This window comes from Eptatretus burgeri, chromosome 12 (genome assembly GCF_056783735.1).
Source record: "Eptatretus burgeri isolate ZD-2024b chromosome 12, Ebu_testis_v1, whole genome shotgun sequence".
Lineage (NCBI taxonomy): Eukaryota > Metazoa > Chordata > Myxini > Myxiniformes > Myxinidae > Eptatretus > Eptatretus burgeri.
The window spans coordinates 21711934-21729080 of record NC_140972.1 but is presented as its reverse complement, the minus strand read 5'-3'; the positions used below and the strand labels follow the sequence as shown (position 1 = coordinate 21729080).

Below are 17147 nucleotides of genomic sequence, written 5' to 3'. Positions count from 1 at the left end.
TTCGAGGTACCTATCTAGTTCAAATTTAAACTTATCTCCTGTTTCTCCTGCCACTACCATTTCAGGGAGATCATTCCATGCATAACTACTCTCCGAGTAAAAGACCCCTACCTTACTTCCATCTTAACTCTCCTCTTCTTTACTCTCAGGCTATGGCCCCTGATCCTATCACTTTATATTATGTTGAATAATTCTTCTGCACCTATTTTATCGATACCTTTCATTATCTTAAACATCTCTATCAAATCCCCTTGTAATTGCTTCCTTTATAATGTATAAAGTCCTGTCTCCTTCAGCCTGGAAATGCCGATTCCTTTGCCCCCAAAATGATTCTCACTGCTTCCTAAAAGCAAAACCTTCCTCCCTACACCATCTTCCAGCCATAAGTTGACATATATCACTCTATAACTATCACATAAGTTATATTCAATTACCTAATCTTAGAAGAGTACCAGAAAACATTACACTCACGACCCTTTCGCTTTCAGTCGCTTTACCAAATATCCTGTACCTCTTTCAAATCATCCGAGTAAACTTTACCAATATAATTTTCTCCAAGGTGTACAACAACCAATGTTTTACTACCGTGACCCGATACGATGTCATTTAACCTTCCTTCAACATCTCCAACCCCTGCTCCTTCGAAACTGCACAGGACGCTATGTCTACAATCCTTCCTGCAGAATGAAGAATCTACATATTTCATAGTTTCATCACCAACAAAAACTCCCTCACCTTATTCGTACCCAACTCTCTTGCTGCACCCTCACCCCTGCCTGTGTTTGCTATACCCTCATCAATACTAAGAAAACATGCTGAATGATACTTTAAAAAACAAACAAACAAAGAAACATAGTTCCGTCACATAACTATCAGCCGATATTTTTGTTATGGAAAACATTGACGATGTTTGCATCTCCATTTAAGCGTTACATTCAAAGTGTCAAGCCTGGTGTTGGCTTAGCAGTTAGGGCGACTGGCTTGGGATCCTAGGGTCCTCAGTTCGAGCTCCGTAGGCTGCTGAATTAACACCAGGTAGGGTTGACTCAGCGTGTCATCCTTCTGAGGTTGGTGAAATGATCACCAGTGAACTGGTAATAGGGTCATTGCATCAGCAGCACAGCTGCATCCCTAACTAATGATGCACCCAGCAGCCTCAAGGCTGCACACGAGAGTGTGTGTTTTCAAAGTGTCTGGAATGATTGTCAGCGAGTGAGTCGAAAGAAAGAGACAGAATAAAAGATCATCCACTGTGATTGATTGGCAACTCCTTGAGCCTACATTTCTGCATAGGCAAAAAAAAAATCTAAATGGAAAAATTTTAATTCAAAACATTCAATAAACGCTCTAAATTCAACGTACCCGGCAATATTCATCAATCGGCTTGAGCCTTCGAATGGCGACGTCTCGGATATGGCTCCTACGGAAGAGTATTTTGCCTGAAAGAAAATGTGAAGGCCTTTTTAAAATCAGACACAGGAGAGTCAAACATCACTTCCCAAAACAATTTACAATACACATTGTCTAATAGCCTTCAGTTTCTGCAGTTCAATTATATACACATGAACAACATCTTATATGTTGCAACAATGGAGAGTATGAGATTACAAAGGTACAGATGAGTTGAGATGAGGTCGAGAAGGAACCCCTCGCCCACCTCAACACAAGAACTTTGCTTCCCAGGGCATTTCTTTGTGAAATAATAAAAATTAAAGTACGGTGCAATGCCAAATTAGCTTCAAGACTCGTCTGTAACAGCACACAGTATGAAAGCATCATATTAAAATACAGTACAGTGTGTCCGTATGTCTGTCTGTCTGTTCACTTGTAGTCTTGAAAACAACTTAACCGATTTCCATTAAATTTTGCAGATGTGCTGGTACCCCAAGCTCAGGTCATGGGTACCAAATAATCCTCCCTCCTCCCTTGCTCCCCATCGAGGTGGATGGGCCACTTGGAATTATCACCAGTGCACATTGTTCACTGATCCCTGCTGGAGGGGGGAGAATTACTAGCCCCGGTTACAAAGATTTCCCCCCCCACCCCTAGTCAGAATATGCTGCTCGGGGGACCGGGTGTTTCTGGTCATGAAAAGGTCACACAATTTCAGATGCTGTTACAAGAGAGCAATAAAATACAGTGCTGTGTACCATTTATTCACCTTACTTGCTACTACTATTTTTATTTTTTCTAACCTAAGATCTCTGCTCATGGGCGAGTGCAGTGATGGGGTAAAAGGTCAATTGATTGACAGTTGGGCAGTCGGGCCACAGTTGGACACGAGCAGTTGAACACGAGTTTAACCCTCTCTGTGCCACCAATGACATAAACAACTACAGAGTTCATGGAACACCTTACCCTGCACAGTTTTGAGAAAAAGGACATGGGAAGGGTCTTTTGAACTCTTGATTTGCATTTCCAAACACGATATCGATTAGTTTGTTCGTGAACTTTGACTGATGGGTATTATACGAAACGGATGGATCAAACGGAACAGTCCGTAGGTGACGGTGCTCTTCTGAAATGCGTTTTTCATCGCCATCGAGGTTTATCTATGCATTTGCACAATCACAATCCTTCTGCCAACTCTTCTCGGAGAAAATGACAACTTTGGAATAATCTTTGAGAAAAAGATGCACTAAACGGACAGGGTGTTTTTTTTGACGGAGTTAGCTCAGGTGTTGCATCGCTAGGCGTCGCCATTTTGTCTGAATCTTGATGTTCCCAACTGTGAACGTGAGTGGCAAATTTGATTGTACAATTTCCCCAAAGTACTGCTAAACTGAAGGTTGTTGAAAGTACAAACAATGTGATTTGTGCTCTACAGTGTTCAAAATATACAATTAAATTGAAATTTAGATTTAAACTTTAAAGGCTGTAGAAAAAAAAAATCATTGAACTGCAAGTTTACTGCCGTTTACTGCTGCGGAACACCATGTTTTACACCACCTTATTTAACACGTTTAATTACTTTTCTGTGCCTGTTTGTGTCCTCCATGACGTCCCGAAAAATAGTAACTTCCTGTTTGGCAGACGGAATAAAAAGATTACCTTACTCCTCTCTGCACAAACTTGCGTGAGATGAGATACCGTACAATTTTGTGTCATTCAGAGCCAAAGTACCAGGACTGCTAAACTGCAGGTTTTTGGAAGTGGAAAAAGCCGATTCGTGTTCTATCATGTTCAAAATAAAAAATGTAATTGAAAAAAAAATTCAGTAATTCCTCGATCTCCACCCGGCTGTGTAGCTGCTGCAATACCCCCTGAAGGTTGTATCAGAGTTGAGAATTTGTTCACGGTGTTGGCGATAGCTTGCTCACGCTTTGTGGAGGACACCGTTGGATCTTTCACGTCAACCAATGATTGCTGGCAGATGGATTGCCAGTTTAACGTTCGTCCAAGGGACAGCACACGCATTGATGCCTCACCCTGTTTGCGAAACACCAGGCAGTTTATAGACGAGCCGAGATATGAACCCAAGATTGAGAGCTCAGGCAAGTGTGCAAACCTCGAGGCTACTGAGAGACAGAATCAAAGACAGAATGAACCAATTGCTTTTCCCCGTTCTGCGCTATACGTTTGCGGGGTAATTACAATCGGTGTCAAACAACAACGTATTACTCATTTAAAATATACAGTATATAATGTTAAAAAGAAGGGTTAACTTGAATCGATAATAATAAAAGGGTGTGTGTGTGTGTGTGTGTGTGTGTGTGTGTGTGTGTGTGTGTGTGTGTGTGTGTGTGTGTGTGTGTGTGTGTGTGTGTGTGTGTGTGTGTGTGTGTCCTCCATAACTCCAAAACCAAAAAAAACCTCGCAGCCTGAAACTTTGCATTCACACCAAGAAAACTCCAAGGAAGTGCAAGAGTGAAAATTGGGTGTTTGGGTTATTTAAAACACCCCTTTTGAAGATAATTAACGGCCTTATTTAATTATACCCTTCATCAGGCGATCCTGATGTTATCTTTTTCCACTGTTTGTAGAATTATATCGAGTAAACAAAAACTTAGGAACGTAACAAAATTAACCAACTTCATTGAGTTCCATGATTTAATGCATTCACTGCGAGACCTCACACCCTGCCCCCCAGAGGGACTGCCTATTCATAACATCTGCCAGATGTGTCGATATTTTCCCAGGTTTCGCAAGGTGCTCCACAGGGAATCAAAGCAAATCTGCTAAAAAAAACAAAACGGACATTTCACAAAAAAGTTATAACGACTCCAAACCGATGTACCACGTGACACCTGCACAGATGAGCAGGCAAAATGGCGGATTTTTTTGCAATGTTAATTTCACTAGCGATTGAACTTTTCAATATTTCCAGGGTTGTTCTGCATTAAGCAGCAATTCTATTGTGGATAGTCATTTCATTTTATTCATTTGAACGAATTCATTTTATTTCATTAACTACTGAGTGTGTGGTGAAGACGGGCTTTAACGTTAAAGGGATCGTTTATGATATGCAGTGACAGCCTGGCCAACCATTCCTTATCAACCATTGAATTGGAATACTTGCACGAGTGCTTAAGCCACTTGCCGAGCACCCATCGTCAACAGCGGTACTGCGCTACGTCATTCTGAGCTAATTATTCACTCTCTGCGGACGCTTTTGCCACGCCACGTCATTCAGAGTGAGTTGCTCGTGCTCCGTCATTCAGAGTGAGTGGCTCATGATCCGTCACCCTGAGCGAGTGGGTCGAGTTCCGTCACCTTGAGCAAGTGATTCGTGCCATAACACCTGATTTCCGAGCCGTTTGCAGAATAACGTGTTTTCTAAATTACCGAGCCAAATTTTTTTCCACCCATCACACGCAGCTGTATATAAAGAATAATGTTTGTGATCATACCCTTGAAACGTCTATATAAATGTAACGTTGTTTTTCGGTGAAAGCTACTCAAGATTTCTGGGTTGGATACAGTATGTACTGTACTTGGGAATCACATTAACTCCAACCTGCCGATTCCCGAAAAATCGCCGATATCGGCCAAGCGTGTGTCTGTGTGTCTGTGTGTCTGTGTGTCTGTGTGTCTGTGTGTCTGTGTGTGTGTGTGTGTGTGTGTGTGTGTGTGTGTGTGTGTGTGTGTGTGTGTGTGTGTGTGTGTGTGTGTGTGTGTGTGTGTGTGTGTGTGTGTGTCGCTGATTGGTATCTACATATGCTGGTTTCAGAATGTGGAACGGAGTCCTCACAAGGTGGGCTCAAAGTATCCACCTTCATTTTGTTAAGGGATTACGATTCATGGACCAAGCTGTGAAGTTTTCGGTTCTCAAAGTTTTGTGCCGAGGGTTCTCTTCAGGATCGTCGCTGAGCCTCGGACAGCTTCCAACAGTAGTTTGTTTGTAATAATATTCCTAAGGATGGTTTTTAGCTCACCTGTAAAGTCGTTCCGGAGAGCTTATGTGATGGCGCATCATCTGTATTTCGTCCGTCCACAAATACTTGCAACTTCTCAGAAACTACACATAAGATTTCAATGAAATATGACCACAACCTTTGAAATTTGCCATCACCAGTGATGGCATAAAAAAAAATACGGGGTCTGAAGCTTCACGACAACCTTCATCATCTATGACGTACCAAGGTTTCTTAATGACATTTGAAAAATCTGGCTTTAATGGAGGTTGCCCCCCAAAATATGGATTTGCTTTCTTCTCCAAAACTACACATACAATTCCGATGAATCTTGACGACCATCTTCACCACCCGTGATGTACTAAAGTTTGTTCACGACATTAAAAAAAAGTTGGGTGCGAGGAGTGTCTATAGGGAGAGGGGGTTGCCCCCCAAAATATGCATTTGCTTTCTTCTCAGAAACTACACAAGCAATTCTGATGAAACTTGACCACCATCTTCACCAACCGTGATAAACCATAGTTTGTTCACAACATTAAAAAAATTGGGGTCTGAGGGAGCAGTTACGGAGGAGTCTGGGGAGGGGGGAGGGGGGAGGGGGGTTGCACTCCCAAAATATGTACTGTATTTGCTTTCTTTTCTGAAATCACACACAATTTTAATGAAACTTGACCACAACCTTTATCACCCATGATGTGCCAAGGTTTGTTCATGGCATTAAAGAAACAATCCATTGGTATTTACTTTCTTCTCCATTATATATTTTGTGGGTCATCCATGCTTACCAGTGGTTGCCTGATTATCTTATCCAGCCACTACGAGGTGAGCACCCAGGGGTATTGCCCCTATGTTTAATATCTCTGTGAGGTTATATGAAGGTCCAGACATTACTGGTACAACTTTGGCATTCTTCAGCTTCCAGGATCTTCTCACTTCATTCTTGAGGTCTTGGTGTTTGGTCATTTCCTTGATTTCTGCATCGTTTAGTCCAAAATCACTGGTATTAACACCTCAATCAGTCATGCATTCTTCTCTATTTTTGTACCTAAGTATGATATCTGGTCGCAACGCTTTGTTTTCGATGATCACGCTCGATGGGATAATTTGGTCGGACGTGAGCGGAAGCTACTTCCATGTTTTCAGTGATTACTTTTGGTTCATGTTCCCACAAATTTTCTGGAACTGGGACATCAAAGTTTCTGCAGATGTGCCAGTGGATTACTTTATAAACTCAGATGTGTCGTTGTGTGTACAGCTGTTGTGAAATGAGTGTGTTTTTTTGTGTATGTGTTCGGTCATTAAGCATAACATATCATTGTCTTTACAAACCCCACCTCCATCTCTCTCCCTCTCTGTCCCCCTCTGTCGCACTCTCTGTCGCTCCCTCTGTCTCTCTCTCTCTCTCTCTCTCTCTCTCTCTCTCTCTCTCTCTCTCTCTCTCTCTCTGTCCCTCGCTCTGTCTCTCTCTCTCTCTCTCCTCACATCCCTTCCACAGTACAGCAACGTTTAGTGAGGCATAGCTCTCCCCACCTCCCCCCCACTCCTCATTTTCCCTCGCTCCTGACTCCTCTCTCTCCCTCCCCCTACCTCTTCTCTCAACCCCACTCCTTAATACCCCCCCGCCCCGTCAGCAAAGCAAGAGGTTGTATTGTTGAGGGGCCAGACACGAGTGTGCGGGTAGAAGCGGCTTGTTCCTTTTCAACCTCAATATCCTACACATATTAGTGTTCGCCCCGCGCACACGCTAGCGGAGTCGTGTGAACCCGAGCACTGGCCACGTGCGTAATGTGCTCGAAAGCAGACACGTACGCCGCTCGTGAAACATGCATGGATTTATCCATGGCGATGTACCTTCGGCCCTCACTGGCAGCAACGGATTCTCCACGGATGGTGAACGTCTTCTCGTCTCTACGGCCAGCGAAGCTGCGATCGAGCCGGGGAATGTACAGTGCGGGCCACGTTGGCGCACGCGGAGCGAGCGCGTTGATCGACGCTAGTCGAACGCCCAAGCGGGTATGCGGGATCCTCGACCGGTCACCCGGGCGCGGCCCAGGGGTTTTTGTAGGACGATTCGTGTGCCAATTTCGGTGTGAGCGATTCGTCATCTCGTGGGGTCGGAGCGGAATATTTCCGCTGTCTGGGATGGCCTTGCCGGAAACGAAGCGAGGCAGTTTCCGGCCAAAGTTAGCGGGCCACGTGAGGGGTCGGGGCCAATCGGAGCACCCAATTCGGGTGATGTCCTTTTGATTTGGCATGGCCCCGCCCCCCAAGCTGCGGGTCCTATAAAGGTTGGGGCAGTCTCTCTTGCCTGTTGCTCTTTGACCGCCTCGCCTCGCCTCGCCTCGTCGACACCACCACGACCCGCCTCCTGCTGTCGGAACTCCGCCTTCTCATCTCCGCTCACATGGTGGCGTCAACTCCACCCCCCTACCTGGTCCTTCCGAGCACTCCACCCTCGAACTCTGGACTCCGCCCCTTCTCGACTCAAGCACCTCCTTTCACGAACATGGTCTCCACACGTGCGGCAGAAGCCAGAGACAATGCGCCCACTGTCGGGGACCGCACCACGGAGCATTCCCCCCCTCCCCCCCCGAAACATATTGGTGGCGCGTCGTGCTATCGGGCGCAAAGGTATCCGACTCCCCTCCCTCAACTCCCTCAACTCATAGCCTCATAGCATCACCTCCCCTCCCTTCCTGGTTGCAGAACTCCCTCTTCATCGGGTTTTCTGTGTTTGTGTGTGTGTGCATGTGTGTATGTGTGTGCTGGCGCCTGTCTGCTTAAGTAAGACTCAGAAGATTGTTATCATTATTATTGTTATTAATTTCGCATCAAGTCTGCTCTGTGTCCCCTTTTGTAAGTTGACTGTTAATCAATCATTATTAGCAGGGTCCCCTGCTCGTTTTTGTCTTTTCTTCCATTGATCCAGCATGGTCCGAATCCTACTTTAGCCGGGACTTTATTCCCAACGATCCGTTCCTATTAGCCGGTACGTCCTTGGCAGTGTCGCTCGGCTGCATCCGATCCGGAAAATTCATCCGGTCCGGTAGAGTCATCCGGTTCCACCGAGGGCGTGTTCCCCGGTAATTAAACCACGTGATTAATTAGATAACCCGATTAACCCATAGACGGGAGGACCCTCCTAGGTCACGCGGTTGAGTTATTGGCATCCACAGTCGGTTAAATGATCCGTCGCGTCACGGAATTATCCATGTGCGACGGCCTACAATGTTGGGGAGTCTGGTGGGAACCAACTTCTCCCACCTCGTGGTCTTCTCACCTGACCCCTGGCCCGCAACAATATACATACATATATATACTTATACATATATACAGTAATTATATATATATATACTTATACATATATACAGTAATTATATACACATATATATATATATATATATATATATATATATATATATATATATTTACATATACATATATACAGTAATTATATACACATACATGTATATATATATATATATATATATATATAGAGTAAATATATACACATACATGTATATATATATATATATATATATATATATATATATATATATATATATATATATATATATATACATATATACATATATATATATACACACACACATATATACATTAGCAAATACAACCATCACTTCCATAATGGGGAATATTAAGGTTAGGGGTTGATATGAGGAAGAAAGAGGAAGGGAGAGAGAGAGAGGAGGGAGAGAGATGAGGGAGAGGAGGAAGAGAGAGGGGAAGACAGAAAATGGAGGGGAGAGAGGAGGGAGGGGAGAAAGGAGGGAGGGGAGAAAGGAGGTAGGGGTGAGGGGGAGCTCGGAAGGGGAGGGAAGCTAGCATGAGGGGAAGAGAAGGCAGAATGAGGGGAGGGGATGTCAAGGGCAATAAAACATGCCCAAAGAGCAACATTTTCATTTTAACCACCGAGTTTGATACAAAGCTGGGCAGGAGCATTTAACAAATATATATATATATATATATATATATATATATATATATATATATATATATATATATATATATATATATATATTACACAACAGTTATTTCCCATTTTCCTGCTGTCTGTCAGCTTGGAGCGGTGACACGAACAGTGGAATTGAACACACTGAGGAAGGAGATTCCACAAGCAGGAGAAGAGAGGAACAAAGGAAGGTGGAAGTGAGCAGTAAGCCTTGATTTGGGGGATTTCAGGAGGAGGAGGAGGTTGCTGAATGAAAGTGTGAGTCTTGCAAGGACAAAAGAGCAGAGGGACCAAGACCTAAGGAAAGGTGGGAGAAAACAAAAGACCAGCAAGCTGTCTGTAATGGGAGAGCAGCAGGCCATATGCTTCCCACTATTTGGTGGGACATGACAATGATGTGAGAGCTTTAGCTGACACAACATCCACAAAAGACAGGTGTGAAGAGGGGACAACAGCCCATAGGAGGAAATATAACTCTTAACTTTCAATCTCATTCTTCTCTCTCGGGCTTAAAGTTGGCAGGACAAAACCATCACAATCTAAAATGTGTGTGATCTTTGTGAACCCTTCTACTCTCATTAACCCTGGTCTGCTCCTGGCAGGTTGCTACGTTTCCTTTCTCTTCTCTCTTTCTCGTCTCTCTCTCTCTCTCTTTTTACACTTTCGCCTCACTCACCCCCTGCCTTGCTGGATCCACAAGTCTCCATGACCCACTGCCAATGCACTCACTGCCTTCTCCCCTCCATTGCCTTTCCCTTCTCCATGCCAAGATTTTAGGGGAGAAAAACAACAACTCTGGTTTCTTTGTTCTTTTTTAAACCTGTTTGATAACGGGCCTATCTTCACATTACTAATCCAGGAAAGGGAAGGGATGAGTTGAGAAAGAAAAACGAAGAGAAGGGGCACGATAATAAAATCAAGGAGGGTAAGGAAGAGTTGGGTGGGGTTATCGATAAGAGAAAGGAGGTTGGACGGACTTCTGATCGTATTGTTAGAGGAGGGAATAAATATACATGGCAGAGGGGTGGGAGCTCCAAAACACGTATGTTGCCTTTCTTAAGCGTAGACTATAGAGCAATGAAGCACCTAGCTCGATGCAATCCACGCGGTTTATTTTTATGGTCCTGATCTTATGAGAGTAAAGATGAGAAAACTGTCTACACGGCCATTTTGAAACTGTGGTACCATCAACATTCCCTTCAGTGTTAGTTTGTGGAAAGACTGCCTGCAGATGCAACAAGAAACTTAAGCCATGTTTGCTGAAGACAAATTACATTTAAACTTTGCTTGTTCCTGGATTATCTACATCTACTCAAGTGAATAACACAAAATAAACATTTCAAGAGTTTCTTTGACATTTCGATCATTACTGCAATAATTAAAGCCAGATGGTTACTATACCGAGAAAGTTCTCTTTTTAAGAGAAATGAGTGCTCATGGAATGAAAACACAGTTTTCTTCCCAATATTATCCCAGCTTGCAAGTAAACAAGGCCTCACCAAAAACATTGTGTTCACGTTTTTATCCTGCGTCTGCCCAGATTAGCTTGAGGACAAGATATGTTTGTTTTATTGTCAAGGCAAAAATCGGTAAAATATGGCAGCAGAAAAATAAAACGTTACCACATGATGCCAAAGAATGATTCAGAGATTTTGATGCTGACTGATAAGTGAAAGGGATAGATAGGATAAGTGAAAGGGATAGAAAGGGATAGACCCCCACCGCCTCCCCTAACCCTTCTACTTCTTTGAAAGGCCACACTTATTCCCACATTCTTGTGAGGTTGGCTTGAGGAAGCTTGACCCAAGTCCCTCACAAACTGGCTGGCCAGGCCTGACATTCGACGAAAGTGAGGAAAGGAATTTGTAATTTGTTCAGGCCCAGGCAAAAATAACATTCCTTTCGTGCAGCAATTCTCTGCAGACGACTCGAGTATATGAGAGTACAACTCGCATATACTATAGTTCTAACTGCAGCATTTTTGCCTGGTGGCTGCTGGCAATAGCGCGATTACTCTTCGTGAAGGACACCGTGGGATCTTTAATGTACAAAAAATTAATGCCTTCAGATGAGACTCCCAGTTTAATGTCCATCCTCGGGACGGCACACATTGATGAATCACCATAACTGGTCTCCAAAGCCAGTCGCCGACTGGGCCGACTCCTTTGTGTAAAGTCCTTCCTCGGCCCACCTGAGCTCCTGACCACATACAAAGCTTTCGTCCACAGCCTGATGGAGTACTGCTCTCCCCTCTGGGCTGGTACTCCCGCCTCTCACCTTTCTCGACTTCATACTGTGGAAACCAAAGCATTTAGGATCATTGGTTCTCCTACGATGAGGCTGAGTCTTTGGGTCTCTCATTCTCTCACCACAGGCAGGTCGGTGGTCTGTCTTCCACTATCTCCTCTCTGGTCTTACTCCCCCCGCCCCCACGCTCTGTCCCTCCCATATTTCCACAGGGCACTTGAGGTCCACCAGCAACCCCCCTTCTGGTAAAACTACCAAAATCAAGAATCACTGCTCACTTTCTTTCTTTTATTCCTCTTTTTTTTCCTGCCTTTGGAGCAAACTCCCACACTATCTTCAATCCCACTCTTCCCTCCAGGTCTTCAAAACATTCACCACCAACTCTTATCTTCCCCCATCCAAAACCATGATGTTTTCTACCCCCATTAACTCTTCGTGAAGGAGACTGTGGGATATTTAATGTACAAAAACTAATGCCTTCAGATGAGACTCCCAGTTTAATGTCCATCCTAGGGATGGCAAACATTGATGAATCACCATAACTGGCCTCCAAAGCCAGTCGCCCCACCAAACCCACCTCCTTCAAATTCCCTGCTTTCCTTCCTGAAAGTCCCTGTTGTGTAAGGACCTGAAAGTCCCTGTAATGTCCATCTTGTTTACCCTGTGTATCCCACCAGATCCCTCTCCCCTCCACAGATCCCCTCATGTCTCTGTTCCCCACTGTTTTGTCCTTCCCTCTCCTGCCACTCTTGTTTCCTGCTCCCCTTGTTGTAGGTTCTGTGTGTTAGCTCTTCTACAAGCCTCGACATTGTGTACAAAAAACAAACAAACCTGTGAAACACCAGGATGATAGTTTATAGCTGGGCCGAGATTCAAACACAGGTTACACAGTTTAGGGGAGAGCATGCATACCTCTCAGCCATTCTGCCAGCCCAGGATTAAGACTCCCCACCCCTTTCCAAAAAAGAAAGAAAGAAGTATTTTTTTTAAAAAACCAGGTGACCTTGGGTAAATGATTCAGTGAACAGAGCAGAAAGAGGATGAACAAGAGTGGCAGTGCAGGTTTTTATGACACGTGCTGATGCCATTTGAGCAGATTGCAAAATCGGAATAGGGGTTGCCAAAAACTTCTCCATTTGCTCAGGTGGGAAAGACACAACATCCAGGAGCAGTTAAGTCTGAGTGGGAGTGACGGGTTTCGTATGTGAGATTTGAAAGCAATGGATTGAGGTATTCGGTCTTCTCACACGCCGGGTCAGCTGTGGTGCCATTTGAAGTGAGGGAAGGGATGAAAGGGGAGCATACTCCGGAGACAGACTTGACAAGGCACTATCAGGTCTTTGGAGAAGGATATGGGTATGAAAGTTCAATCTTGAGGTTGGTCAGATGTTTTCTGACTCCCCTGAGAGTGGATACACACTTGTGGGCTTTGTGGAATGATCTGAGGTTGCCTTCAGTCAGATTTTCCTTCCAGGAAGAGAAAGCAAGTCGTTTTGAAGGCATCTGTCTCACCACAGGATTTGATGTACCATGTGAGAGAATGGGTATGATAACTTTAGATGAGATAATATCAAGGATAGCAGAGATAGAAAACCAGTTCTGGAGTGAGAGGGTAGCTTGCACTCCCTGCCAGTCAATCTGAGTGAACTGCCAAACTCTGGTGCTGAGGCAGCTCTCTGACAATATTCAGAGTAAACTCTTACACGCACATCACATGATACAATTTGAGCAGTGGAGGAAAAGGAGGTCGATGTTTACAGGAAAGTTGGTCAATAACACGTTCAGAAGGTTGGATGTGTCATTGACAGAAATCTGGGTCAGAAAGTTCAGATTGATTCAGGTTCGTGGAGTCATCAAAGTCCTTTTCTGCAGCGTGTCGTGGCTGGTGGAAGAAGCACCGACTCCCAGGAAATTGGCGTGTTGACTAAATTGCTGCATATGATGGAGAGAGACTTAGGATGTGTGGTTATAAGTTGGTCCATGTTGGCGGAAGGGGAAGGAGTCGAGACAGAGGGAGAGACAGAGGGAGAGACAGAGACAGAGACAGTTTTGACTTTTGAAGCCCTTTATCAAAACAGGTTAAAAAAAAAAAGTATATATATAAAATACAGTGGAAAAGAAAGTTTACATATAAACACTCCAATTTCACCATGAATACAACCAATCCCCCAATTGCGAACAAAAAAGCAAAACAAAACGTGTTCACACGTCAATGGGTACAGTACTTCATTCCCCAGAAACTTGCATAAAACACTATCAGTGCACCACAACTCCATAAAAAACATGAAGGGTACATATATCAATATGATACGCGTGCTCTGATTTCATACTTTCATACATGCCGTCACACTTCCAATATCATCCCTTTAAAGCTAAAAAAAAAAAAAAAAAATGCACTTCCATTTCTGCCAGAGAGAGAGAGAGAGATTGAGTGATTACTCATGAGGCAGAGAGTATAGCACACAGAAAAACCAGTTGGAAGTGGAGGAGAAAGTGCAGCCAAAGGTACTCCAAGGGGTTTTACTATGAGAAATGGACTTCTTGAAATAGATTGAGACTCCGCCATCAGAACGGTGTTCAGGCTTGGCGAGCCAGAGGAGGCCATATGCCAGGGGCGAAGCACAGAGGAATCAAGTTCATCCTGTGAAAGGAAGGATTCTGCTAAGCAGATAAAGTCCGGTTTAGCAGTAACGGCCTGGATTGAGTAATCTGTTATATTGGAGCGGAGGCTTCCGCTCCGATATATATATATATATATATATATATATATATATATATATATATATATATATATACACACACACACACACACACACACACACACACACACACACACACACACACACACACACACACACACACACACACACACACACACACACACACACACACACACACACACACACACGAACCGTACTTCCCCGTTGTTTCGGGTCACTCACCTGCATTTGAATTTTCATTTATTTATTTACATTTTTTCCCCATTTATTTATATTTTCATTTACGGATGCTTTCCGAAGATTCAGTGATTTTTCCTGGCGTGTCGGCTTCGATGTTCATCGGCAGGCAAAATTTCCGTGCTTCCCCATTCATTGTCTTGGGTCGCACACTCAAATTTTTTTCATTTTTCCACCCATTTATTTATTTCTTTTTCATTCATGGATGCTGTCCGACAATTCTGTTTTATTTTTTTCCAGTGTACAGGCTTCGTTATCCATCGACGCAACATTTCAGCTTTTTACGTCACCCAGAAGGTCCCGATCTTTAATATCAGTCAGTCAGTCCGTCAGTGGTTAGAACAAGCTTTATATATATATTAGATATATGCCTCTGCGTGATACACCCATAAATGCTTACTTGCAAACAGCAACATTAACACTGATTTGTACAACTTCTAATTTGATGCATGATATGATCTGCATTGCACATTTGACAATCTTGTTAAACAAAACAGAAGTTACACATAATTATCAGCAAATTTGTTTTTTTCTGATTTACAAGTTAATTTACAAGTTATGATGTTCATAATCATCTGAAATTCTCTTGAAGGGGGAGGGGGGGGAAGCTCGGCTGAAGTCTTTCACAAACCGACTGGCCAGGCCTTTGTTCAAGGTGCCAGCGATAGGTCGCCTCATCTTCATGAAGGACACCGTGGTATCCAACGTCCACTAACTAATGCCAGCAGGGGGTTGGGGGGGGGGGTGGTATAGCTGACTCTGATGTGTTAGTGTGGAGTTTGAAGTGGGGTTGTACTACCCGTCATTCTTTCTGTGTAAACATGGTGCACGTAAACACCTCCAGCTTTGAGAGTGTTTCACTTGATGGTGTGAATTCTTCTTCAAGGGAAATGAATGCCTCATGCAATTGCTCTTTTTCCAGGACTTTCCTTTTTCCATAAAATGAGCTTACACTGTCGCATACACCAAACAAAATCAGTCCAAGGAGACTACTCCTTGTGTGTGGACCCAAGTAATCAGTAATTTTTGTTACATCTACTTTCCTTTTCATTTCTTGTCTCATCTGAAAGTAGACAGCAACTGTTTTGGATACCCCCACCACAGAGCAGTATCATCAATCTATATATATTAATACTGAAGGACCAATTTTGTGCTCCTCCTCGCGGTCGCGTCACGTTTTTCTCGGAACTGTGATCTGGACTGAAAGAAACCATACCTGAAAGAGTGTATCGCACATAGTGGCAATAATCAAACTTCAACTCTGAAGCAGAATACACACTTTTCGTTTTACATTCGTTTACATGGCGACGTGTGACGTCACCGCTGAGAGGCGTCAGGACGTCATGACATCATCGGTCATTCGCTGACGCCATCACGTCTGTCGTCGACAGACCGTCACCGCTGAGAGGTGTAATTCCACTCCTCGAAAATAGCGTCTGCAATGTAAAACCCTCTTCTACACATGCTGACTCCCTCAGAATGTGAATTTGACACAAAACAATGTAACAATAAACATTGTATCTATATATTAATACTGAAGGACCAATTTTGTGCTCCTCCTAGCCGTCGCGTCACATTTTTTCTCGGTACTGTGACCTGGATTGAAAGAAACTTCGTACCTGAAAGAGTGTATCGCACATAGTGGCAATAATCAAACTTCAACTCTGAAGCAGAATACACACTTTTCGTTGAGACGGGAGTGAGGAGTGAAGAGGCGGGGGCGGGGGATGAAGAGACGGGGGCAGGGAGTGAAGAGGCGGGGGGCAAGGTAAGCAAATTTTTGGGTGGGGGTAAGCAAATTGAAAGCAGGAGACGGGGGGGATGGGGCGGGCGCTGGGGTGAATTAGGCAGGGTTGAGTGTGAGGGGTGGACAGGGTGGTGGTGGCCGGGGGCAAGTGGGGCGGGGAATCAAGAGACGGGGAGGGCATGGAGTGAAGAGGCGGGGGCGGGGCCATTAAATCTTTGGGCGGGGGTAAGCAAATTGAAGGCGGTGGGTGGGAGGTGGGGGGGAATGGGGCAGGGGATGAGTAGGTGGGGGCAAGCACACCCTGTCCAGTCCATGTCCCTCGAGTGTGGGTGAGCTGGTGAGGGTTGTTGAATGAACGGAATCCATCTGTGACGGGGTTTCGGCTAGTTATGAATACATCCATGCCAAGGCTCTTGATGATGTTTGTTGTTTGTTGAGCTACGAAGCTACTGTGCAAAATCATGTGGGTATCTGTCTGCTCATTTTCACTCTGCACTTCCATTTCTGCCAGAGAGAGAGAGAGAGATGGAGTGATTATTCATGAGGCAGAGAGTATAGCACACAGAAAAACCAGTTGGAAGTGGAGGAGAAAGTGCAGCCAAAGGTCACATGGCTGACAGAGAAGGGGTGCCATTCCTTTCCAAGAGCAAGGAAGACTGTAGTTTTACCTCAAATCAGTGCAGGAAGCTGACCAGTTATTCCATGCTTGGTCCATGGTTGAGGAACTTCTTCCATTGCTTTGGAATGTTGTTCTGACTGCCACGGATTTTGACTGTCTGGATGTTTTCACTGGAAGCTCTTCTTGCTCATTCAGCATTCTTGATGTTCTTCAGTAGCTATCAGTCAGTTACAAAATGGATTTCTTTCCT

The 17147-nt window shown here is 44.2% G+C and overlaps 1 protein-coding gene across 7 annotated transcripts in view; it reads right to left on the bottom strand.

The window, feature by feature from the left end:
* The window catches only part of LOC147015234 (SH3 and PX domain-containing protein 2B-like), a 155083-nt gene that overhangs the window by 81835 nt on the left and 56101 nt on the right, over positions 1–17147 (bottom strand). For 5 of the 7 annotated variants that reach the window (XM_085849799.1, XM_085849800.1, XM_085849804.1 and 2 more), the window contains exon 4: positions 1363–1439. The exons of the other annotated variants lie outside the window; for them this stretch is intronic. In XM_085849799.1, the coding sequence (XP_085705925.1) occupies positions 1363–1439 (77 nt within the window). The remainder of the gene's footprint in view (positions 1–1362; positions 1440–17147) is intronic. 7 annotated transcript variants of the gene reach the window in all.